General features: G+C 42.6%; 1 protein-coding gene across 2 annotated transcripts in view; it reads right to left on the bottom strand.

The window, feature by feature from the left end:
* Positions 1-27,068, bottom strand: part of LOC115194901 (endonuclease domain-containing 1 protein) — a 238,049-nt gene that overhangs the window by 131,337 nt on the left and 79,644 nt on the right. Inside the window, exons 3-4 of one of the 2 annotated variants that reach the window (XM_029754811.1) lie at positions 17,221-17,477; positions 16,076-16,979 (exon numbers count right to left, since the gene is read on the bottom strand). The exons of the other annotated variant lie outside the window; for it this stretch is intronic. Of the exons in view, the coding sequence (XP_029610671.1) occupies positions 16,278-16,979; positions 17,221-17,477 (959 nt within the window). The 3' untranslated portion in view covers positions 16,076-16,277. Of the gene's footprint in view, positions 1-16,075; positions 16,980-17,220; positions 17,478-27,068 lie in introns of those variants that run through there. 2 annotated transcript variants of the gene reach the window in all.

Raw genomic sequence — 27,068 nt, 5'->3', positions numbered from 1 at the left:
CCTTCGCCGTCCAACTCCAACACCAGGAGTGTTGAATTCTCAGTCAGAGTAGAGGAGACTGGGGAACAAACTAACACTTTTAGACTTTAGTTTATTATGCAAATATTATTTAAGTTAGATTAATCATATTTTTATACAAACAACATATCTCAGCTACCATAACACACTAAGTATGTTCCCAGGACATACCAGTCATTTACAATTCAACCAAGTGGAGGATATTAAATGTTATAATTGACCCAGTAGGTGAATGTTCCACAGGTCAATAATTTAACAAAAAGAATATTTACTTTAGGGCCTCAAAACACTTTTTCTTCAATAAAACTAAAAGTCATCAATGGACTTAAACAAAACCTCTTGGGCATGTAGAGAAACTAACCAACCATTATCACATTGAATAAGAGCTTTCTACATGGTTTCTACCTGGACTTATTTATCTGTTACAACTGACCCTTTGTTACTTTGTTCCCCAGTCTACCCTACCTTCATGGATAATATTTAAACTGACTGCTTCACTTAAGTATAACATTTTTTACTTCTGGTGGTAAACTGTCACGGCTGTCAGAAGGAATGGACCAAAATGCAGCGTCTGTTTCGTTCCACATATTTATTTGATCGTGAAAAAACTAAATGCAAATAACAAAGTCAACTTAATGACAAAAACTACAAACGGTGACGCAGGAGGAACAAACACACTCACAAAATATAATCACCCACAAAACAGGACGCGAAAAACCCTACTTAAATATGATCTCTAATCAGAGGCAATGAGGATCAGCTGCCTCCAATTAGAGATCAACCCCAACATAGAAATATTAAAAAACAGAACCTAAACATAGAAATATAAAACATAGAAAACCCCAAAACACCCCCTGTCATGCCCTGACCAACTCTACTATAGACAATGTCATCTTACTTGGGTCAGGACGTGACATAAACAGCTGAAGCAGGTCACACTATTTTACTTCATGTAAAATTACCTTTCTAGTTGTGATTTAAAAGGTGTGGACATTTATTTGCTAATTGTTTACATCAAATTTTCCTTGAATGTTGGTTTGTATAACCTATACAGTGGTTCCCAAACTTTCTATTGTCCCGTACCCCTTCAAACATTCATGATTGTAAGCCTGTCACACACACACACACTATACGATACATTTATTAAACATAAGAATGAGTGTGAGTTTTTGTCACAACCCGGCTCGTGGGAAGTGACAAAGAGCTCTTATAGGACCAGAGCACAAATAATAATATAATAATAATCTAGCTCTTTATTTAACTTTCTGACATATAAAACCTTATTCGTTCATCAAAAATTGAGAATAATTCCCCACAGGTTAATGAGAAGGGTGTGCTTGAAAGGATGCACATAACTCTGCAATGTTGGGTTGTATTGGAGAGTCTCAGTCTGAAATCATTTTCCTCACACAGTCTGTGTTTGCAGAAGAGGATGTCTTCCTTAATTGACCCCCATAAATGTAACAGACATACACCAGGATCTGTGCCAGGCACGCCATGTCTGCTGACTCATCCAGCTGTAACTCATATAATTCACTGGCTTGTATGTGAAGCAGTAATTGTTTCAAAACATCTCCTGACATGTCGCTGATGCGTCGTGTTGTTTGATGAAGGCATTGTCTGTGATGTTTTTTTTTAATAATAAACAAAATAATAATAATTTGACATTGTGTTGTTATTTTGCTGAACACTAGATGGTTTCATTTTGTTCAGACGAGTAAAACCTCTCCCAAATGTACAGCCCCGTACAGCCCCGTTGGAAACTATAAATGGACTGTTTAAAAATGTAAAGAAAAAAAAAGTTATCACATTTTTATTTGACGTTCTCCCGACGGCATTCAGCGTACCCCTGGGGGTTCATTTGGGAATTCCTGCTGTAGACTATTCAATTCCTGCTGTAGTCTATCCAATTCCTGCTGTAGGCTATCCAATTCCTGCTGTAGGCTATACAATTCCTGCTGTAGGCTATCCAATTCCTGCTAATATACTGGTCCAACAGTATGTTTCAGGTGATTATAGGTAAACCAATCCCTCCTAATATACTGGTCCAACAGTATGTTTCAGGTGATTATAGGTAAACCAATCCCTCCTAATATACTGGTCCAGCAGGTGATTATAGGTAAACCAATCCCTCCTAATATACTGGTCCAACAGGTGATTATAGGTAAACCAATCCCTCCTAATATTCTGGTTCAACAGGTGATTATAGGTAAACCAATCCCTCCTAATATACTGGTCCAGCAGGTGATTATAGGTAAACCAATCCCTCCTAATATACTGGTTCAACAGTATGTTTCAGGTGATTATAGGTAAACCAATCCCTCCTAATATACTGGTTCAACAGGTGATTATAGGTAAACCAATCCCTCCTAATATACTGGTCCAACAGTATGTTTCAGGTGATTATAGGCAAACCAATCCCTCCTAATATACTGGTCCAACAGTATGTTTCAGGTGATTATAGGCAAACCAATCCCTCCTAATATACTGGTCCAACAGTATGTTTCAGGTGATTATAGGTAAACCAATCCCTACTATAGGAGACACTACTGTGCTCCCATTGATCAATGTTAACCGGTTAGATTCATTATTATAGGGAATAAATAGATCTGCCAAATTGAACACCAACATTTTGTGGCTGATGAGGACAAGAGATCTCTCACCATTATTAAGGCTCGGCTGGACAACAGACAGTCCTTCACAGAGATCTCTCACCATTAAGGCTCGACTGGGTAACAGACAGTCCTTCACAGAGATCTCTCACCATTATTAAGGCTCGGCTGGACAACAGACAGTCCTTCACAGAGATCTCTCACCATTATTAAGGCTCGGCTGGACAACAGACAGTCCTTCACAGAGATCTCTCACCATTAAGGCTCAGCTGGAAAACACTGTCCTTCACAGAGATGTTTTTAATAAGGTCTCTTACCTTCTTTAAGTTGTGGCCAGAGTGATGTCTGAGTCCATCTGGGTCACGGCACCAAATGTTGTAGAAAATTAGATCCAAAGATGAAGGCAGAGACTTTTTAATTGTATAGAAAGATCTTTAATCAAGCAGCTGCAGGGGAGATTATTCTGATTTCACAGGGAAGAACTCCCTGAGTAAATGGATCCATGTCCCTTATATAGTGAGAGGTGATAACACAATCAGATTGTTACACAACAGTTATTTATACCGGCAACAGTTATTTATACCGGCAACAGTTATTTATACCGGTAACAGTTATTTATACCGGCAACAGTTATTTATACCGGCAACAGTTATTTATACCGGTAACAGTTATTTATACCGGCAACAGTTATTTATACCGGCAACAGTTATTTATACCGGCAACAGTTATTTATACCAGCAACAGTTATTTATACCGGCCTTAATGGTGAGAGATCTCTGTGAAGGACTGTCTGTTGTCCAGTCGAGCCTTAATGGTGAGAGATCTCTGTGAAGGACTGTCTGTTGTCTAGTCGAGCCTTAATGGTGAGAGATCTCTGTGAAGGACTGTCTGTTGTCCAGCCGAGCGTTAATGGTGAGAAATCTCTGTGAAGGACTGTCTGTTGTCCAGTCGAGCGTTAATGGTGAGAGATCTCTGTGAAGGACTGTCTGTTACCCAGTCGAGCCTTAATGGTGAGAGATCTCTGTGAAGGACTGTCTGTTGTCCAGCCGAGCGTTAATGGTGAGCGATCTCTGTGAAGGACTGTCTGTTACCCAGTCGAGCCTTAATGGTGAAAGATCTCTGTGAAGGACTGTCTGTTACCCAGTCGAGCTTTAATGGTGAGAGATCTCTTGTCCTCATCAGCCACAAAATGTTGGTGTTCAATTTGGCAGAACTATTTATTCCCTATAATAATGAATCTAACCGGTTAACATTGATTAATGGGAGCACAGTGGTGTCTCCTATAGTAGTGATTGGTTGGACCAGTATATTAGGAGGGATTGGTTTACCTATAATCACCTGAAACATACTGTTGGACCAGTATATTAGGAGGGATTGGTTTACCTATAATCACCTGTTGGACCAGTATATTAGGAGGGATTGGTTTACCTATATTCACCTGAAACATACTGTTGGACCAATATAGGTCTATCGGACACATTTCTTGGGCCACTATAACTAACTATTTTGCCAATTTGGACTGGTCCCCCCTACCACACGGAACCCCACTAATCTACAGACGGAAACGCACGAGGTGGCTGAAAACAGACCTCCCTCCATCTTCCACCAGCTTGCTACCTATGGCCCGGCTAGCTGTCTGAATCTCACTGGACCCTTTGATCACTCGGCTAAGCATGCCTCTCCTTAATGTCAATATGCCTTGTCCATTGCTGTTCTGGTTAGTGTTTATTGGCTTATTTCATTGTAGAGCCTCTAGTCCTGCTCATTATACCTTATCCAACCTTTCAGTTCCACCACCCACACATGCTATGACATCTTCTGGTTTCAATGATGTTTCTAGAGACAATATCTCTCTCATCATCACTCAATGCCTAGGTTCACCTCCACTGTATTCACATCCTACCATACCTTTGTCTGTACATTATACCTTGAAGCTATTTTATCGCCCCCAGAAACCTGCTCCTTTTTCTCTTTTTTTCTGGACGTCACAGACGACCAATTCTTATAGCTTTTAGCCGTACCCTCATACTTATTCTTCTCTGCTCCGCTGGGGATGTAGAGGTGAATCCAGGCCCTGCAGTGCCTGGCTCCACACCTACTCCCCAGGCGCTCTCTTTTGATGACTTCTGTAACCGTAATAGCCTTGGTTTCATGCATGTTAACATTAGAAGCCTCCTCCCTAAGTTTGTTTTATTCACTGCTTTAGCACACTCTGCCAACCCGGATGTCCTAGCCGTGTCTGAATCCTGGCTTAGGAAGTCCACCAAAAACTCTGAAATCTTCATCCCTAACTACAACGTCTTCAGACAAGATAGAACGGCCAAAGGAGGCGGTGTTGCAATCTACTGCAGAGATAGCCTGCAGAGCTCTGTCCTGCTATCCAGGTCTGTACCCAAACAATTTGAACTTCTACTTTTAAAAATCCATCTCTCTAAAAACAAGTCTCTCACCGTTGCCGCCTGCTATAGACCCCCCTCGGCCCCTAGCTGTGCTCTGGACACCATATGTGAACTGATTGCCCCCCATCTATCTTCAGAGCTCGTGCTACTAGGTGACCTAAACTGGGACATGCTTAACACCCCAGCCATCCTACAATCCAGGCTTGATGCCCTCAATCTCACACAAATTATTAATGAACCCACCATGTACAACCCCAAAGCCGTAAACACTGGCACCCTCATAGATATGATCCTAACCAACGTGCCCTCTAAATACACCTCTGCTGTTTTCAACCAAAATCTCAGCGATCACCGCCTCATTGCCTGCACCCGTAATGGGTCAGCGGTCAAACGACCTCCACTCATCACTATCAAACGCTCCCTGAAACATTTCAGCGAGCAAGCCTTTCTAATCAACCTGGCCCTGGTATCCTGGAAGGATATTGACCTCATCCCATCAGTAGAGGATGCCTGGTTATTTTTTTTAAATGCCTTCCTCACCATCTTAAATAAGCATGCCCCTTTCAAGAAATTTAGAACCAGGAACAGATTTAGCCCTTGGTTCTCCCTAGACCTGACTGCCCTTATCCAACGCAAAAATATCCTGTGGCGTTCTGCATTAGCATCGAACTGCCCCCGCGATATGCAACTTTTCAGGGAAGTTAGAAACCAATACACACAGTTAGAAAAGCCAAGGCTAGCTTTTTCAAACAGAAATTTGCTTCCTGCAACACAAACTCTAAAAAGTTCTGGGACATTGTAAAGTCCATGGAGAATAAGAACACCTCCTCCCAACTGTCCACTGCCCTGAGGATAGGAAACTCTGTCACCACCGATAAGCCCACTATAATTGAGAATTTCAATAAGCATTTTTCTACGGCTGGCCATGCTTTCCACCTGGCTACCCCTTCTGCATTCAACAGCACTGCACCCCCCACAGCTACTCGCCCAAGCCTTCCCCATTTCTCCTTCTCCCAAATCCATTCAGCTGATGTTCTGAAAGAGCTGCAAAATCTGGACCCCTACAAATCAGCTGGGCTAGACAATCTGGACCCTTTCTTTCAAAAATTATCTGCCGAAATTATTGCAACCCCTATTACTAGCCTGTTCAACCTCTCTTCCATGTCGTCTGAGATTCCCATAGATTGGAAAGCAGCTGCTGTCATCCCCCTCTTCAAAGGGGGGACACTCTTGACCCAAATTGCTACAGACCTATATCCATCCTACCCTACCTTTCTAAGGTCTTCGAAAGCCAAGTCAACAAACAGATTACCGACCATTTCGAATCCCACCGCACCCTCTCCGCTATGCAATCTGGTTTCAGAGCTGGTCATGGGTGCACCTCAGCCACGCTCAAGGTCCTAAACGACATCGTAACCGCCATCGATAAGAAACAATACTGTGCTGCCGTATTCATTGACCTGGCCAAAGCTTTTGACTCTGTTAATCACCACATCCTCATCGGCAGACTCAATAGCCTTGGTTTCTGAAATGATTGCATCGCCTGGTTCACCAACTACTTCTCTGATAGAGTTCAGTGTGTCAAATCGGAGGGCCTGTTGTCCGGACCTCTGGCAGTCTCTATGGGGGTGGAACAGGGTTCAATTCTTGGGCCAACTCTTTTCTCTGTATACATCAATGATGTCGCTCTTGCTGCTGGTGAATCTCTGATCCAACTCTACGCAGACGACACCATTCTGTATACTTCTGGCCCTTCTTTGGACACTGTGTTAACAACCCTCCAGATGAGCTTCAATGCCATACAACTCTCCTTCCGTGGCCTCCAACTGCTCCTAAATACAAGTAAAACTAAATGCATGCTCTTCAACCGATCGCTGCCTGCACCTGCCCGCCTGTCCAGCATCACTTCTCTGGACGGTTCTGACTTAGAATTTGTGGACAACTACAAATACCTAGGTGTCTGGTTAGACTGTAAACTCTCCTTCCAGACTCACATCAAACATCTCAAATCCAAAGTTAAATCTAGAATTGGCTTCCTATTTCGCAACAAAGCATCCTTCAATCATGCTGCCAAACATACCCTCGTAAAACTGACCATCCTACCAATCCTCGACTTCGGCGATGTCATTTACAAAATAGCCTCCAATACCCTACTCAACAAGCTGGATGCAGTCTATTACAGTGCCATCCGTTTTGTCACCAAAGCCCCATATACAACCCACCACTGCGACCTGTACGCTCTCGCTGGCTGGCCTTCGCTTCATAATCGTCGCCAAACACACTGGCTCCAGGTCATCTACAAGACCCTGCTAGGTAAAGTCCCCCCTTATCTCCGCTCACTGGTCACCATAGCAGCACCCACCTGTAGCACGCGCTCCAGCAAATATATCTCTCTGGTCACCGCTAAAGCCAATTCCTCCTTTGGCCGTCTCTCCTTCCAGTTCTCTGCCTCCACAAACATCTCTGAAAGTGGACACACTTATCTCACTCACTAGCTTTAAGCACCAGCTGTCAGAGCAGCTCACAGATCACTGCACCTGTACATAGCCCATCTATAATTTAGCCCAAACAACTACCTCTTCCCCTACTGTATTTATTTATTTTATATATTTTGCTCCTTTGCACCCCATTATTTATATTTCTACTTTGCACTTTCTTCTACTACAAATCTACCATTCCAGTGTTTTACTTGCTATATTGTATTTACTTTGCCACCATGGCCTTTTTTGCCTTTACCTCCCTTATCTCACCTCATTTGCTCACATTGTATATAGTCTTATTTTTCTACTGTATTATTGATTGTATGTTGTTTTACTCCATGTGTAACTCTGTGTTGTTGTATGTTGTCGAACTGCTTTGCTTTATCTTGGCCAGGTCGCAATTGTAAATGAGAACTTGTTCTCAACTTGCCTACCTGGTTAAATAAAGGTGAAATAAATAAAATAAAATATTAGGAGGGATTGGTTTACCTATAATCACCTGTTGGACCAGTATATTAGGAGGGATTGGTTTACCTTTAATCACCTGTTGGACCAGTATATTAGGAGGGATTGGTTTACCTATAATCACCTGTTGGACCAGTATATTAGGAGGGATTGGTTTACCTATAATCACCTGTTGGACCAGTATATTAGGAGGGATTGGTTTACCTATAATCACCTGTATGACCAGTATATTAGGAGGGATTGGTTTACCTATAATCACCTGTTGGACCAGTATATTAGGAGGGATTGGTTTACCTATAATCACCTGTTGGACCAGTATATTAGGAGGGATTGGTTTACCTATAATCACCTGTTGGACCAGTATATTAGGAGGGATTGGTTTACCTATAATCACCTGTTGGACCAGTATATTAGGAGGGATTGGTTTACCTATAATCACCTGTTGGACCTGTATATTAGGAGGGATTGGTTTACCTATAATCACCTGAAACATACTGTTGAACCAGTATATTAGCAGGAATTGGATAGCCTGCAGGTAGGAATTGGATAGCCTATAGTATTATAATACTGTATACATAATCAGTTTTCAAACAGAAGGGTTACCAAGTTGTATGTGTGTATAATGTGTTATTAGAGATGTGATGTCATACTGGTGTAAGAAGACTATTAGAAAGCATGGGTAATAAACCCTCTAAGTGTCCTGCTGGAGGTGCTGATCCAGAGGGGATAATACAACTCCAGCACCCACACGTAGACCTACATAGTCGATGTAAAACGTCTTCTGAGAAATATTCAGTATATATTCCGTTACGGATCATTTGATAAGGTAAACCATTGTATGACTCTCTAAAGGGTGTCAGACGAAAGATTTGGAGCATTTTCTAACCTTTTAAAACAGCTTCCAACAAAACGTTTTATTGCCACGTTAATCAGAGCCTTCATCCAGAATTAAAGGAAAACCACCCAGGTAATACCTGTTGAAACAAAACCCATGTCCTGTTCCATAGGACTGATCAATGTTGAACATGATTTTCTGTAATCACCCACTCAACCGTTTAACTTGCTAGGTAGAGACTGGTTAACTGAACTGAAGGCTACAATTTACTGTACTCCAGATGGACTTTTCATTGATACCCCAACAATGAAGATCTAAACCAATTAGCGAGTAGGCAAAATGTAACCACTCCCCAAGATGGAGTGGGAAACTGTCTCTCTCTCAGTCAATCCCAGGCCTGGGCATTTCCAGTCCTCGGGTGCCTGATTGGTGTCACACTTTTCCCCCAATCCACCCCATGTAGCAAACACACCTGATTTAAACTAATTGCGTTTTTAACTGAAGATCATGATTAGTTGATTGGAGTCAGGTGTGTTAGCTGGGACTGGGGCAAAAGTGTGACACCAATCAGTCCCACGAGGACTGGAATTACACAGGCCTGGTCTATCCTGTGTCAGGTGACTCATTATGGACAGAGCACTCCAATGACAGTGGACTGATAGGCAGTGCCAGCCCAGTTATAATACTGATCCTTGAAACAAACTCTAGTCTTGAGAGCTACAGTACCTTAAAAAGGAAGTTCCCTCCAAAGGGTATCTCTCCCCTTCTGAATTGGCCAATGAATTTTATAATTTCGACGCATTACATATTAATCTCAAAATAATAGAAATGTAATGAGTGTGAAGCAGAAAGTGAAGCAGAAAGTGAATATCCAACGTAAATTTGATTGTAACATTGTAACATTGTAAGGATAGACTAAAACACAAACAATGCCTTCCAATGAGGAACAAGTAAAAGCGGACAATGGCATCCCGGTGAACAGGCGTTATCATGTTTGTTTTGTTTGTTTAAAACCTTACAATAGGGGTAAAAGCAGAACATTGTTTGAGAGTGATCCATGTGTATTAGCAGTAGTGATTGAGAGGGTTTTTCCCACTGGAAAGAGTTGAAAGGTGCTAGATAAAGGAAACAGATATGGAGACTAGTGAACGTAACAAAGACAGTGATGAAGTCAAATGGAAAGATTCATGGTACTCACGGTCTATCAGCTGAGGTCTAATGGAAAGATTCATGGTACTCACGGTCTATCAGCTGAGGTCTAATGGAAAGATTCATGGTACTCACTGTCTATCAGCTGAGGTCTAATAGAAAGATTCATGGTACTCACGGTCGATCAGCTGAGGTCTAATGGAAAGATTCATGGTACTCACGGTCTATCAGCTGAGGTCAAATGGAAAGATTCATGGTACTCACGGTCTATCAGCTGAGGTCTAATGGAAAGATTCATGGTACTCACGGTCTATCAGCTGAGGTCAAATGGAAAGATTCATGGTACTCACCGTCTATCAGCTGAGGTCTAATAGAAAGATTCATGTTTCTCACGGTCTATCAGCTGAGGTCAAATGTAATGAGTGTTGACAGTATGTGAATGGTAATATGGTATTAGTGGCTTTCAGATAGAACTCTAATAATGAAATAATTTGAGTAATTTGAAGCAGCAAACGTTTCATTACAAGGTTACTGGCTTCCAGTTGAAGCTCGCATCCGCTACAAGACCATGGTGCTTGCCTACGGAGCTGTGAGGGGAACGGCACCTCCGTACCTTCAGGCTCTGATAGGGCCCTACACCCAAACACGAGCACTGCGTTCATCCACCGCTGGCCTGCTGGTCCCCCTACCTCTGCGGAAGCACAGTTCCCGCTCAGCCCAGTCAAAACTGTTTGCTGCTCTGGCACCCCAATGGTGGAACAAGCTCCCTCACGACGCCAGGACAGCGTGGTCAATCACCACCTTCCGTAGACACCTGAAACCCCACCTCTTTAAGGAATACCTGCGATAGGATAAAGAAATCCTTCTAACCCCCCCCAAAAAAGATATAGATGTACTATTGTAAAGTGGTTGTTCCACTGGATATCATAAGGTGAATGCACCAATCTGTAAGTCGCTCTGGATAAGAGCGTCTGCTAAATGACGTAAATGTAAATGTTACATGATGATCAGACGGATTGAGCTTTTGGACTGAAATTAAATTAGATGCTGCCATCTGGTGTTTGGGTTAAAGATAAGCTTGCTGTGGACCCAATGACAAGCCACCAGTGAAAGTGAGTGGTATTCACTGAACTCAGGCTGTACACAGAGGGGAAATTTGGAACAGAGGTATGAATAATTGAATAAGACACGCTTTTGACGATTACCAATTACTAATTCTTAATTCGATAGTGTGAATAGCACCCGTGACTTAAGGATGAAGGTAATATAATCTGTTTCCTGTATGTGGAACACTGTCCAGAATTGAAGTAGATCCCAGTAAATGTTTTGAGTACCAGGGCTATAAAAAAAAGGAAAAAGCTGATAAGCCAGCAGCAACTTTTTGAAAGCCTGAGTGGATTTGTTAAATGACGAAGATACCGTAGAAGAATATTGAAAACAGCATAAACATATGAGATGAGTAATTCCAGATATATGTAAACATTATTAAAGTGGCCAGTGATTCCTAATCTATGTCTAATGTGCTAGTGATGGCTGTTTAACAGTCTGATGGCCTTGAGATAGAAGCTGTTTTTCAGTCTCTCGTTCCCAGCTTGATGCACCTGTACTGACCTCGCCTTCTGGATGGTAGAGGGGTGAAAAGGCAGTGGCTCGGGTGGATGATGTTTTGTTGACGTTGGGTTGGAGGTCGTTTCCCAGGCATCACACTCCCAGAGCCCTCACCTCCTCCCTGTAGGCTGTCCTGTCATCGTTGGTAATCAAGCCTACTCTTGTGTCGTATGCAAACTTGATGACTGAGTTGGAGGCGTGCTTGGCCACGCAGTCATAGGTGAACAGGGAGTACAGGAGGGGGCTGAGCACGCACCCTTGTGGGGCCCCAGTGTTGAAGATCAGCGGAGTGGAGGTGATGTTTCCTACCTTCACCACCTGGGGGCGGCCCGTCAGGAGGTCCAGGACCCAGTTGCAGAGGGCGGGGTTCTGACAGCCCGTCAGGAAGTCCAGGACCCAGTTGCAGAGGACGGGGTTCTGACAGCCCGTCAGGAAGTCCAGGATCCAGTTGCAGAGGGCGGGGTTCTGACGGCCCGTCAGGAAGTCCAGGACCCAGTTGCAGAGGGCGGGGTTCTAACGGCCCGTCAGGAAGTCCAGGACCCGTTTTTTCAGCTGGTTGTTCAGTACAGCACCATTTCTATTCAACTGAATGCTCCATTACGGTTTAATGTACTGAACAAAGCCCTGCATTGTCTGGAAAAATAACCATTCTTAGTATCTGTGTCCCAAATGGCACCCTATTCCTTATGTAGTCTAAGTTCTGATTAAATACCTCCGTGTCTGGGAAGGGCTTGGTGTGTTTGGTTCTGATTAAATACCTCCGTGTCTGGGAAGGGCTTGGTGTGTTTGGTTCTGAATAAATACCTCTGTGTCTGGGAAGGGCTTGGTGTGTTTGGTTCTGATTAAATACCTCCGTGTCTGGGAAGGGCTTGGTGTGTTTGGTTCTGATTAAATACCTCCGTGTCTGGGAAGGGCTTGGTGTGTTTGGTTCTGATCAAATACCTCCGTGTCTGGGAAGGGCTTGGTGTGTTTGGTTCTGATTAAATACCTCCGTGTCTGGGAAGGGCTTGGTGTGTTTGGTTCTGATTAAATACCTCCGTGTCTGGGAAGGGCTTGGTGTGTTTGACTAAAACCAGGGCTCCAATTGACTGAGGGTATCACATATCCTTTGTTAAAGAAAAGGGTATCTATTGTTTGCTTTATATTTGTGAATAAATAAAACGTATCCAGATTATATCCAGCGGTCTATAACGATGCTTAACTCTGTGACGTCTTATGGTAGAAACAACCTCTAAAATGCCCGAGAAAGACGGGACTCCGATGCATATGGAGATAAATTGATTCCTCTCTATGACAATCTGAAGCTGAGCTGCAGCCTATAATATTGGAGGAGATAAAAAAATGGACTTTGCTATTCTGTCCCTATTAATTGAGCTTTTCTCTTTCTGAAAAGAGAAGATTTTTGTTTAAACCCAGGCAGCTTTTAAGGAAGCACTTCTGTTGTTGGGTTTTACAACGGACGAGAAGCCAGCAGTTGAAGCTTACAGTTTTCTGCAACAGTAGAGCCTCTGTCTGGGTGGAAAGGTTACTTTTGAAAGTGCCATGCTTAGATTCATCAGGATGTCTAAGATGTCATTATTTTTCTCTCTTCTAGGATGGCAGAACATCCGGGACATTGGTGATTTTATCAATGTAATCAGATATACCAGGCTATGTTATTGACATTGAACTGATTATATAGCCTACTTCCCAGATGTGTTAAATGGTGTTTCATTTGTAGCAGAGGACTATTAATTGGGCTGCTATTATGTTCTGTTCCTCCGACTTTGAGCTGAGAAAAAATGGACCCAAACACATTGGGGGCAGAACGTCCAGGTCCGGTCCTGGAAGTGTTTAACACGTTTTATGTACACACTTTATTAGAATACTCATGAAATGCACATTGTTATATTTGGTAACACATGTTTATTTCCCCTCGACTCCAACTCCATTCAATGTAATGTCTACATAAGGGTCCAAACGACTAACACTCACACAGCTCTGAGGAAGGCCTTGAGGCCGATACGGACAGCTGAATAAAGAGCAGTGATACTAGCAAGAGCAGTGGGCTGGTTTCTTCTTTTTTATCAGTTTAACAACGTATAAAATACAACATTATTCAGAATATCAGATAACAGGACTTATTATCCAGCTGTGTATTGTTAGGTAGCTCTAGTCCAGGGTGTTATATCCATCAAGACAGTTCAGCACCATCAAGATGCACGTCACACCCTGGACCAGAGCTAATCATTAGGACGTAGTGCAACAACATATTCCAGTTAGATACGTCCCTAATGGCCCCCTATTCCCTTTATAGTGCACTACAATAGGTACCATATGGGAAGGAAATAAGTTCGTAATTACAACAAAGAACCACTGGGGTGCGACAGACAACACTAGACAACTCTGTACAATAGAACATAAATACATAAATTACATTATAATGTCAATCACTGCAGAAAGTGTATGTGTGTGTGTGTGTGTGTGTGTATATGTGTGTGTGTGTGTGTGTGTGTGAGTGTGTGTGTGTGTGTGTGTATATGTCAGTATGACTCCAGTTACAATGAAAATCACTTTGTTCAACAGACCTGGAGATATTTATTGGTTATTGATGGATCAGCAAAGTGATTGGTGATTGATTGGTAACATGGTGAGTACAGGGTTCTCCATGTTTTCTCCCAGGTGAGTAATGTATTGCTTTGTCCCAAATGGAACACTATTCCCTATGTAGTGCACTACTTTAGACCAGGACCTATTTGAACCCTATTCCAACCCTATTCCCTATTTAGTGCACTACTTTAGACCAGGACCTATTTGACCATTATTCCCTATGTAGTGCAGTACTTTAGACCATACCTGCACTACATAAGGAATAGGGTGCCATTTGGGACACAGACACTAAGAATGGTTATTATTCCAGACAATGCAGGGCTGCGTTCAGTACATTATAACTAAATAGAACGTTCAGTACATTAAACCTAAATAGAACGTTCAGTTCATTAAACCTAAATAGAACGTTCAGAACATTAAAACTAAATAGAACGTTCAGTACATTAAAACTAAATAGAACGTTCAGTACATTATAACTAAATAGAACGTTCAGTACATTAAAACTAAATAGAACGTTCAGTACATAACTAAATAGAACGTTCAGTACATTAAAACTAAATAGAACGTTCAGTACATTAAAACTAAATAGAACGTTCAGTACATTAAAACGTAGTGGAGCGTTCAGTTGAATAGAAATGGTGCTGTACTGAACAACCAGCTGAAGAAACAGGGAGCGGTTGGGTTGTGGGTTCAAGATGCATCGTTGCCCTTAAAACACGTCACTTAACGCTTCAATCCACACCCGGCAGACCCACTGAACGGAACAAAGCTGAGAAAAGATTAGGGATCTGCTTTGTTTACTGTACAAGACTCATATTGTCTAACAATGATCACATTTTCAATCCCTGTTCAACCTCACTTGAACCTTGAAAAACACATTTTAATGTTCCCCTTACCAAACCAAACCCAAAACCAAATCAGCTACACGGTTATATTCTTTAAGAATCAATGGGTACATATCAATCATTTAAAAGTCCAACAAAAGGATACAACAATCACAGATTGCCCCTTTAACAAGATAAATAGACTTATAAATAATATACAGAGTGAATCTACTAAAGCAGGTCAGGTCAGTAGTCTACTAAAGCAGGTCAGGTCAGTCGTCTACTAAAGCAGGTCAGGTCAGTAGTCTACTAAAGCAGGTCAGGTCAGTAGTCTACTAAAGCAGGTCAGGTCAGTAGTCTACTAAAGCAGGTCAGGTCAGTAGTCTACTAAAGCAGGTCAGTAGTCTACTAAAGCAGGTCAGGTCAGTAGTCTACTAAAGCAGGTCAGAAGTCTACTAAAGCAGGTCAGGTCAGTAGTCTACTAAAGCAGGTCAGAAGTCTACTAAAGCAGGTCAGGTCAGTAGTCTACTAAAGCAGGTCAGGTCAGTAGTCTACTAAAGCAGGTCAGGTCAGTAGTCTACTAAAGCAGGTCAGGTCAGTAATCTACTAAAGCAGGTCAGTAGTCTACTAAAGCAGGTCAGGTCAGTAGTCTACTAAAGCAGGTCAGATAAGTAGTCTACTAAAGCAGGTCAGATAAGTAGTCTACTGAAGCAGGTCAGTAGTCTACTAAAGCAGGTCAGTAGTCTACTAAAGCAGGTCAGGTCAGTAGTCTACTAAAGCAGGTCAGTAGTCTACTAAAGCAGGTCAGGTCAGTAGTCTACTAAAGCAGGTCAGGTCAGTAGTCTACTAAAGCAGGTCAGTAGTCTACTAAAGCAGGTCAGGTCAGTAGTCTACTACAGCAGGTCAGTAGTCTACTAAAGCAGGTCAGGTCAGTAGTCTACTAAAGCAGGTCAGGTCAGTAGTCTACTGAAGCAGGTCAGGTCAGTAGTCTACTAAAGCAGGTCAGGTCAGTAGTCTACTAAAGCAGGTCAGTAGTCTACTAAAGCAGGTCAGGTCAGTAGTCTACTAAAGCAGATCAGTAGTCTACTAAAGCAGGTCAGGTCAGTAGTCTACTAAAGCAGGTCAGGTCAGTAGTCTACTAAAGCAGGTCAGGTCAGTAGTCTACTGTGCTCATCGTTCAGAAAGTATTGTCATTAAAAGTGAATGTTGATTACAGCGTGAAACTCAGGTCAGACTAAACCAGGTCCATTATTACCTGCTTGACCTGATGATGTCACAGGTTCCTGGTGGTTATGTCACTACATCATCATCACCAGCACAGAAACTAATGCAACAGGTAGGTAATAACCTTTGACCCCAACAGAGGAATAGACACAGTCATCATCATAGACTCTATGATCATGTACATCCCCATCCTTGAGGAGAAGCTCTCTCAGAGTATCACCTTTTGGACACTGATCTGGGAACACCTGGACATCACCACCACCACCATAATGCCTGTCCAGCATGTCATACAGTTCTGACAAGGTATTTGAGGGCAATGTTTTATTGTCCTCCTTTTGGTTCTCACCCCAGTGTGCTTGGGCCACCCACTGTTTCAGGTTGTTGTTGTAACAGCAGTAGGCTGTCCACATGAGATCTGGGATGTTCACTCGGTTGTTCAGTGTGTTGTTGCTGCTGGGAACTGCTCCAGTCACCACATAGGCTTTTATCTGGTCGTTAGCATCCTTACAGTTAAGCTTAAGAGTCGTTTGGACTTTGCACTCCATTTTCTTCCACCTGCCATTGTTGAAGGACACCACCTGGGGAACGATGTTGGTCAGGGTAAAGGTGGACTTCTGAGTATCAAGGTCATGAGCATGTGAACATGGGAAGAGGTGACCTCTGTTCACCCCTTTAATTGGTATTGACTTCTTATAGTCGTTGTTCCCAGCCTGCTTTGGGTATTCAATCTCTTTACTATCCTTCTGCATTTCAGGGCTGTTGGTTTCCCCATTGAGCTGCAGGAAACAACAGTCATACATTCATTCACAAGTTTTCTGTACAATAAACCCTCCTTTCTGTACAATAAACCCTCTTTTCTGTACAATAAACCCTCTTCTGGGGGTGTTCACAATCAAGACAAATCAAGTCTCTATACCCTCCATAGTGGTAGTTCTATATTCTGTAACATAACTGTCTGTGATTTATAGCAGTAAACAAATACAAATGTTATGTTATATGAGAAAACATTAGTCCTACCTGGGGCTCAATCATCCAGGGTTGATGTGGTCTGGGGTCTGTAGGAGGACCAGTGAAGGTGTAGGCTGAGAACACAGGGATCCTGTTGGTCATGTCGTAGAGAGTTGCAAACCTGTAGATGTTGTTGAACAACTGGCAAATCAGCTTGTAGCGGTTCTGGTCCTCGACTTTCCCACCAATCAAAATACCTGGGAGATTTGGAGTTGTCCCATCCAGGAAGAAATTCTGGCACTGTGGAACAGCACTGAACTTCTCCACTACACGAGAGAGAGCAGGAGGAAGGAGAGAGAGAAGGAGGAGAGTAGAGAGATGATTCAATACCCCCATCATCACCTGAAGACTGTACAACACAGAGACAAAGATGAAGTTACAGAGACCAGTTGGTAGACTGGAGACTGCTGAGCTGAGTCAGGACAGACTGCTTTAAATAGTTATTACAGAGACCAGTTGGTAGACTGGAGACTGCTGAGCTGAGTCAGGACTGACTGCTTTAAATAGGTTTTCAGAGACTCCTCCTTCATGTGAGACAGAAAGGGTTGATTTGCATAAACTCTTCTGTATGTTTCCATGGAAACTGCTGTAACAAATAACATGTGACTCACCTCCTGCCCAGTCGTGGCCAAAAGATTTGAGAATGACACAAATTTTAATTTTTCACAAAGTCTGCTGCCTCAGTGTCTTTAGATATTTTTGTCAGATGTTACTATGGAATACTTGGGTGAGCAGGCAACTGTCGGGAGAAGGAGAGGCAGGGGGAGGGGACATTAAAGATAAACTAAAATTCCTTATAAACTGTGTTGTTTGATTTTGAAATTCTAAAACCTGTTAAAAGCACTATTTTAGGAAAAATCAAGGAGGGGGGCAGGGGGTTGGGGAAATTACTTTTACAATGACAGAGTTAGGGCCAATTTTTAATTCCTCAAACACGTCTGTGATGGTTCTTGTTAAAAGGACTGATCACCACACAGTTCCAGGAAGTAGACCTACAGTAGGTTAACATTTGATTTGTCACACCAGTTCCAGGAAGTAGACCTACAGTTGGTTTACATTTGATTTGTCACACCAGTTCCAGGAAGTAGACCTACAGTAGGTTTACATTTGATTTGTCGCACCAGTTCCAGAAGTAGACCTACAGTAGGTTTACATTTGATTTGTCACACCAGTTCCAGTTCATATTCACTTTCCCTAAAAATTGTATTTCCTGACAACAATATTTCAAAGTTCACCCAGTATAACCAGCTCACCCAGAGATGCAACCTCTCTTATCATTACTCAGTGCCTGGGCTTACCTCCACTGCACATTATGCCCTGTATCTATTCTACCACGCCCAGAAATCTGCTCCTTTTTTTATTCTCTGTCCCCAATGCACTAGACGGCCAGTTTTGATAGCCTTTAGCCGTACCCTTATCTTACTCCCCTCTGTTCCTCGGGTGATGTGGAGGTAAACCCAGGCCCTGCATGTCCCCAGGCACTCTCATTTGTTGACTTCTGTAATCGAAAAAGCCTTGGTTTCATGCATGTTAACATCAGAAGCCTCCTCCCTAAGTTTGTTTTACTCACTGCTTTAGCACACTCCACCAAGCCTGATGTCCTTGCCGTGTCTGAATCCTGGCTTAGGAAGGCCACCAAAAATTCTGAGATTTCCATCCCCAACTACAACATTTTCCATCAAGATAGAACTGCCAAAGGGGGAGGAGTTGCAATCTACTGCAGAGATAGCCTGCAAAGGTCTGTCATACTTTCCAGGTCTATGCCCAAACAGTTTGAGCTTCTAATTTTAAAAATGAATCTCTCCAGAAATAAGTCACTCGCTGTTGCCACCTGATATAGACCCCCCTCAGCTCCCAGCTGTGCCATGGACACCATATGTGAATTGATTTCCCCCATCTATCTTCAGAGTTCATTCTGTTAGGTGACCTAAACTGGGATATGCTTAAAACACCCCGGCAGTCCTACAATCTAAGCTAGATGCCCTCAATCTCACACAAATCATCAAGGAACCCACAAGGTACAACCCTAAATCTGTAAACATGGGCACCCTCATAGATATTATCCTGACCAACTCCAAATACACCTCTGCTGTTTTCAGTCAGGATCTCAGCGATCACTGCCTCATTGCCTGCATCCACTATGGGTCCGCGGTCAAACGACCACCCCTCATCACTATCAAATGCTCCCTAAAGCACTTCTGCGAGCAGGCCAACTAATCGACCTGGCCCGGGTATCCTGGAAGGATATTGACCTCATCCTGTCAGTTGAGGATACCTGGACGTTCTTTAAAAGTAATTTGCTCGCCATCTTAAATAAGCATGCCCCTTTCAAAAAATGTAGAACTAAGAACAGATATAGCCCTTGGTTCACTCCAGACCTGACTGGCCTCGACCAGCACAAAAACATCCAGTGACGGACTGCACTAGCATCGAATAGTCCCTGCGATATGCAACTGTTCATGGAAGTCAGGAACCAATACACGCAGTCAGTCAGGAAAGCAAAGACTAGCTTTTTCAAACAGAAATTTGCATCCTGTAGCTCTAACTCCAAAAAATGTTGTGTCACTGTAACGTCCATGGAGAATAAGAGCACCTCCTCCCAACTGCCCACTGCACTGAGGCTAGGTAACATTGTCACCACCGATAAATCCACTATAATCGAGAATTTCAATAAGCATTTCTCTACGGCTGGCCATGCCTTCCTCCTGGCTACTCCAACCCCGGCCAACAGCTCTGCACCCCCCGCAGCTACTTGCCCAAGCCTCCCCAGCTTCTCTTTCACCCAAATCCAGATAGCAGATGTTCTGAAAGAGCTGCAAAACCTGGACCCGTACAAATCAGCTGGGCTAGACAATCTGGACCCTCTCTTTCTAAAATTATCTGCCGGCATAGTTGCAACCCCTATTACCAGTCTGTTCAACCTCTCTTTCGTATCGTCCGAGATCCCTAAAGATTGGAAAGCTGCCGCGGTCATCCCCTTGTTCAAAGGGGTTGACACTCTAGACCCAAACTGTTATCGACCTATATCCATCCTGCCCTGCCTCTCTAAAGTCTTCGAAAGCCAAGTTAATAAACAGATCACTGACCATTTCGAATCCCACCATACCTTCTCCACTGTGCAATCCGGTTTCTGAGCTGGTCACGGGTGCACCTCAGCCACACTCAAGGTACTAAACGATATCATAACCGCCATAGATAAAAGACAGTACTGTGCAGCCGTCTTCATCGACCTGGCCAAAGCTTTCGACTCTGTCAATCACCGTATTCTCATCGGCAGACTCAACAGCCTTGGTTTCTCAAATGACTGCCTCGCCTGGTTCACCAACTACTTCTCAGACAGAGTTCAGTGTCAAATCGGAGGGCCTGTTGTCTGGAACTCTGGCAGTCTCTATGGGGGTACCACAGGGTTAAATTCTCGGGCCAACTCTTTTCTCTGTATATTTTAATGATGTCGTTCTTGCTGCGGGCGATTCCCTGATCCACCTCTACGCAGACGACACCATTCTGTATACTTCTGGCCCTTCCTTGGACACTGTGCTAACTAACCTCCAAACGAGCTTCAATGCCATACAACACTCCTTCCGTGGCCTCCAACTGCTCTTAAACACTAGTAAAACCAAATGCATGCTTTTCAACCAAACGAGCTTCAATACCATACAACACAGTGTTGCCTTGAATCAAATCAAATCTAATTTTATTTGTCACATACATATGGTTAGCAGATGTTAATGCAAGTGTAGCGAAATGCTTGTGCTTCTAGTTCCGACAATGCAGTAATATCCAACGATTAATCTAACCTAACAATTTCACAACAATTACCTTATACACACAAGTGTAAAGGAATGAATACGAATATGTACATACTTTTTATATATATATATATATATATATATATATATATATATATATATATATATATGTATGATGGTATAGAACGGCATAGGCAAGATGCAGTGGATAGTATAGAGTACAGTATATACACATGAGATGAGTAGTGTAGGATATGTAAACATATAAAAGTGGAATTGATTAAAGTGGCTAGTGATACATTACATCAAGATGGCAAGATGCAGTAGATGGTATAGAGTACAGTATATACATATGAGATGAGTAATGTAGGGTATGTAAACATTATATGAAGTGGCAGTGTTTAAAGTGGCTAGTGATACATCTAATTACATCAAGATGGCAAGATGCAGTAGATGGTATAGAGTACAGTATATACATATGAGATGAGTAATGTAGGGTATGTAAACATTATATGAAGTGGCATTGTTTAAAGTGGCTGATGATACATTTATTACATCAATTTTTCCATTATTAAAGTGGCTGGAGTTGAGTCAGTATGTTGGCCGCAGCCAATCAATGTTAGTGATGGCTGTTTAACAGTCTGATGGCCTTCAGATAGAAGCTGTTTTTCAGTCTCTCGGTCCCCGCTTTGATGTACCTGAGCTGACCCCGACTTCTGGATGATAGCGGGGTGAACAGGCAGTGGCTCGGGTGGATTTCCTTGATGATCTTTTTGGCCTTCCTGTGACATCGGGTGGTGTAGGTGTCCTGGAGGGCAGGTAGTTTGCCCCCTGGTGATGCACTGTGCAGACCTCACTACCCTCTGGAGAGCCTTACGGTTATGGGCGGAGCAGTTGCCGTACCAGGCGGTGAAACAGCCCGACAGGATGCTCTCGATTGTGCATCTGTAAAAATTTGTGAGTGTTTTTGGTGACAAGTCGAATTTCTTCAGCCTCCTGAGGTTGAAGAGGCGCTAGTGCGCCTTCTTCACCACGCTGTCTGTGTGGGTGGACCATTTCAGTTTGTCAGTGATGTATACACCGAGGAACTTTAAACTTTCCACCCTCTCCACTACTGTCCCACCGATGTGGATAGGGGGCTGCTCCCTCTGCTGTTTCCTGAAGTCCACGATTATCTCCTTTGTTTTGTTGACATTGAGTGTGAGGTTATTTTCCTGACACCACACTCCGAGGGCCCTCACCTCCTCCCGTAGGCCGCCTCGTCGTTGTTGGTAATCAAGCCTACCACTGTAGTGTCGTCTGCAAACTTGATGATTGAGTTGGAGGCGTGCATGGCCACGCAGTCGTGGGTGAACAGGGAGTACAGGAGAGGGCTGAGAACGCACCCTTGTGGGGACCCAGTGTTGAGGATCAGCGGGGTGGAGATGTTGTTACCTACCCTCACCACCTGGGGGCGGCCCGTCAGGAAGTCCAGGACCCATTTGCACAGGGCGGGGTCGAGACCCAGGGTCTGTGCAAGGGTGTCGAGCTTAATGATGAGTTTGGAGGGTACTATGGTGTTAAATGCTGAGCTGTCGTCGATGAACAGCATTCTTGCATAGGTATTCCTCTTGTCCAGATGGGTTAGGGCAGTGTGCAGTGTGATTGCGATTGCATCGTCTGTGGACCTATTGGGGCTGTAAGAAAATTGGAGTGGGTCTAGGGTGTCAGGAAAGGTGGAGGTGATATGGTCCTTGACTAGTCTCTCAAAGCACTTCACTATGACGGAAGTGAGTGCCAAGGGGCGGTAGTCATTTAGCTCAGTTACCTTAGCTTCTTGGGAACAGGAACAATGGTGGCCCTCTTGAAGCATGTGGGAACAGCAGACTGGGATAAGGATTGATTGAATATGTCCGTAAACACACCAGCCAGCTGGTCTGCGCATGCTCTGAGGACGCGGCTGGGGATTCCGTTTGGGCCAGCAGCCTTGCGAGGGTTAAAAACAAAAAATGTGAGGGGTTTACTCACATTTGTGAGATACTGTAAATATCCAATGTTTTCTCTCCCCTCCCTTTTCACTGTAAGGTCTACTACACCTGTTGTATTCGGCGCATGTGACAAATAACATTTGATTTGATTAGGGGAGAGAAAATAACAGCTGGTGCACGATATGTAAGGAAGTCTCGAGTCATTGCTCGACTGAGGTAGTATCTCATGAAAGAGCTGTAGACCACATTACCTACTGAGAGAGTTTTTATCTATATTCTTTGCAGCTGTTTACATACTACAGCAGTCAGAGGCTGGTACCAAGATAGCATTGGATGAGCTGTATTCCACCATAAGCAAACAAGAAAATGCTAAGGGCAAAGTGCAACTGCCAACATTCATTATCCAAAGGGATACATTCTAATGACAAGCATCTCACATAAGCATATTATTGAAATACAACATCTTAATTATCCATGTTACCCAACTAATTCTGATTCATCCACCACACTTCTCAGGGCTTTGACTGTCCTGTCCTCTTCACTATCTACATGTCTATGTTCTACCATTAACTCTAGCTTTTCTACATCTAAACGTCCATCAAATTCGTACTTATTTCTCCATTTTGGGCCAAAATAAATGTTCCTTTTATCCTTGGATTCAATATATCTCTCTTAATTCCGGGACCTCCTTTGAGGATTTACCACCCATATTATTCAATTACTTTCCTTGTTATTATGGTTATTCTCACAATCAATGTGTCTGCTTTTACTGTTTTTATACTTAAATCTTACAATCTATGTGTGTGCTCTTATTTTCATATATTTTTAATAGTCTCAGACTACTTCCCATATGTTTTTACTTGTCCCAGACTACTTCCCATATACCCCAAATAGTCCCAGACTACTTCCCATATACCCCTAATAGTCCCAGACTACTTCCCATATACCCCACATAGTCCCAGACTACTTCCCATATACCCCACATAGTCCCAGACTACTTCCCATATACCCCTAATAGTCCCAGACTACTTCCCATATACCCCTAATAGTCCCAGACTACTTCCCATATACCCCACATAGTCCCAGACTACTTCCCATATACCCCTAATAGTCCCAGACTACTTCCCATATACCCCACATAGTCCCAGACTACTTCCTATATACCCCACATAGTCCCAGACTACTTCCCATATTCCTCTAATAGTCCCAGACTATTTCGATACGGGGTAGTTTCTTTTGGTAATGGCCTCAACTACCTTGAGTCATTGAGGACCCAATTTCATTCAATACTCAGCCCCCCGTTTTATATTTATCTAGATACTTTGTTACTTTTGAACTTTCTCTATATTAACTTCTAAAAACGCTATACTGAATATGAATCCTCCTGGACTTTAGTAATTATCACGTTACCTACACAAGATTTATAACAATGTATACGTCTAATGCAAGTTTAGATCCTACCCCCAAAATCCATGAATAAAGACTACTGACCTTATTCTTGCAGCTGAGAATTCAATGTAGGTTGGATCTCGTCACCGTTTCTGTCGCATACCAATTCGGCATCGGTCTGTAAAGAACCCCCAGTCTGGGGCCAGGTCTTTAATCTATGGATATCTCATCCGCCCGTGCACGGTTTTGGTGTCTCCATGGAACGACAGAAAAAGGTATTGAGATCCGGCTCGAAGGACCAAGCTGTCATAAGAATTTTACAATCCCAATGATGATAACTAACAATCAATAAGCTTTGACTAATCCCCAAGGTTTGTAAGACACTGGGTTAATAATAATTAGGCAAAGACTCAGCTTCTGCAAAAGGTCCGTTCAGTTTAATTCAGAGAACGTTCTGAAGTTCATAATCCAAAGACATCCATTTTATAGTGGTATAGGGGGCAGTATTTTCACGTCCGGAGAAAAAAACGTACCCGATTTAATCTGGTTACTACTCCTGCCCAGAAACTAGAATATGCATATTTGGATAGAAAGCACTCTAAAGTTTCTAAAACTGTTTGAATGGTGTCTGTGAGTATAACAGAACTCATATGGCAGGCAAAAAACAGAGAAGATGTCAACCATGAAGTGGCCTGTCTGACAATTTGTTGTCCTTCTGTTGCATCTCTATCAACATTACAGCATCTGTGCTGTAACGTGACACTTTCTAATGCTTCCATTGGCTCTCTAAAGCCGCCAGAAAGTGGAATGGGGTGTCTACTGTCTCTGGGCAAAGTACAACAGCAGAATTTGTAAGTGGTCAGCCTGGGGACAGTGACACTGTAGATGCGCGTTCACGAGACTACTAAATTTTTTTCTTTCAGCCTTTGAATGAATACAACGTTGCCCGGTTGGAATATTATCGCTATTTTACAAGAAAAGTAGCATAAAAATTGATTTTAAACAACGTTTGAAATGCTTCTAAGTACGGTAATGGAATATTTTGACATTTTTTGTCACGAAATGCGCTCGCCGTTTGGATAGTTACCTGAACGTACGAACAAAATGGCGGTATTTGGATATAACTATTATTTGGAACCAAAACAACATTTGTTGTTGAAGTAGAAGACCTGGGAGTGCATTCTGACGAAGAACAGCAAAGGTAATCCAATTTTTCTAATAGTAATTCTGAGTTTAGCTTGTCCCAAACTTGGTGGGTGTCAAATTAGCTAGCCGTGATGGCCGATCTATGTACTCAGAATATTGCAAAATGTGCTTTCGCCGAAAAGCTATTTTAAAATCGGACATAGGGATTGCATAAAGGAGATCTGTATCTATAATTCTTAAAATAATTGTTATGTATTTTGTAAACGTTTATCGTGAGTAATTTAGTCAATTCACCGGAAGTTTTCGGTGGGTATGCTAGTTCTGAACGTCACATGCTAATGTAAAAAGCTGTTTTTTTATATAAATATAAACTTGATTGAACAAAATATGCATGTATTGTATAACATGATGTCCAGGAGTGTCATCTGATGAAGATCATCAAAGGTTAGTGCTGCATTTAGCTGTGTTTTGGGTATTTGTGATGCATGCTAGTTGCTTGGAAATGGCTGTGTGGTTTTTTGTGTCTATGTACTCTCCTAACATAATCTAATGTTTTGCTTTCACTGTAAAGCCTTTTTGAAATCGGACAATGTGGTTCGATTCAGGAGAAGTGTATCTAATAAAATGGTGTAAAATAGTCCTATGTTTGAGAACTTTGAATTATGACATTTTGTGGTTTTAAATTTGGCGCTCTGATTTGTCACTGGCTGTTGAATAGTGTGGGACGATTTCGTCCCACCTCCCCTAGAGAGGTTAACAATAATTAGGCAAAGACTCAGCTTCTGCAAAAGGTCCGTACAGTTTAATTCAGAGAACGTTCTGAAGTTCATAATCCAAAGACATCCATTTTATAGTTCACTCCCTACTTACACACATACATACACACGAATAGTAGATATCCTACGCACATACATACACACGAATAGTAGATATCCTACGCACATACATACACACGAATAGTAGATATCCTACGCACATACATACACACGAATAGTAGATATCCTACGCACATACATACACACGAATAGTAGATATCCTACGCACATACATACACACGAACAGTAGATATCCTACGCACATACATACACACGAATAGTAGATATCCTACGCACATACATACACACGAATAGTAGATATCCTACGCACATACATACACACGAATAGTAGATATCCTACGCACATACATACACACGAATAGTAGATATCCTACGCACATACATACACACGAATAGTAGATATCCTACGCACATACATACACACGAATAGTAGATATCCTACGCACATACATACACACGAACGGTAGGTGAGTTGTATCCCTCCCCAGAGTTCTCATCACTGTTTATCACTACCCAGCACTGTCCATTCCATTCCCCCGAGATTAGAGAAACCTTGAGAAGTATTCCCTGTCCTATCATAAGTTCCTCAGAGTTTTAGCCAGGTCGGGCCAAAGACCATCTAATTGTTCTCGGTATTTTCTTAGGCACACACATACAGATCTCTTCCTCACAGGTCTCTACTAAACCTTATGGGACTTACGTTTAGTATCCTGAAATATATTCCTGAGGGGGATGTCTTCTACATCCTGAAATATATTCCTGGGGGGGAT

Source organism: Salmo trutta, chromosome 5 (genome assembly GCF_901001165.1).
Source record: "Salmo trutta chromosome 5, fSalTru1.1, whole genome shotgun sequence".
Lineage (NCBI taxonomy): Eukaryota > Metazoa > Chordata > Actinopteri > Salmoniformes > Salmonidae > Salmo > Salmo trutta.
The sequence above is the reverse complement of the archived record's forward strand: the minus strand, read 5'-3'. Positions and strand labels throughout refer to the sequence as shown.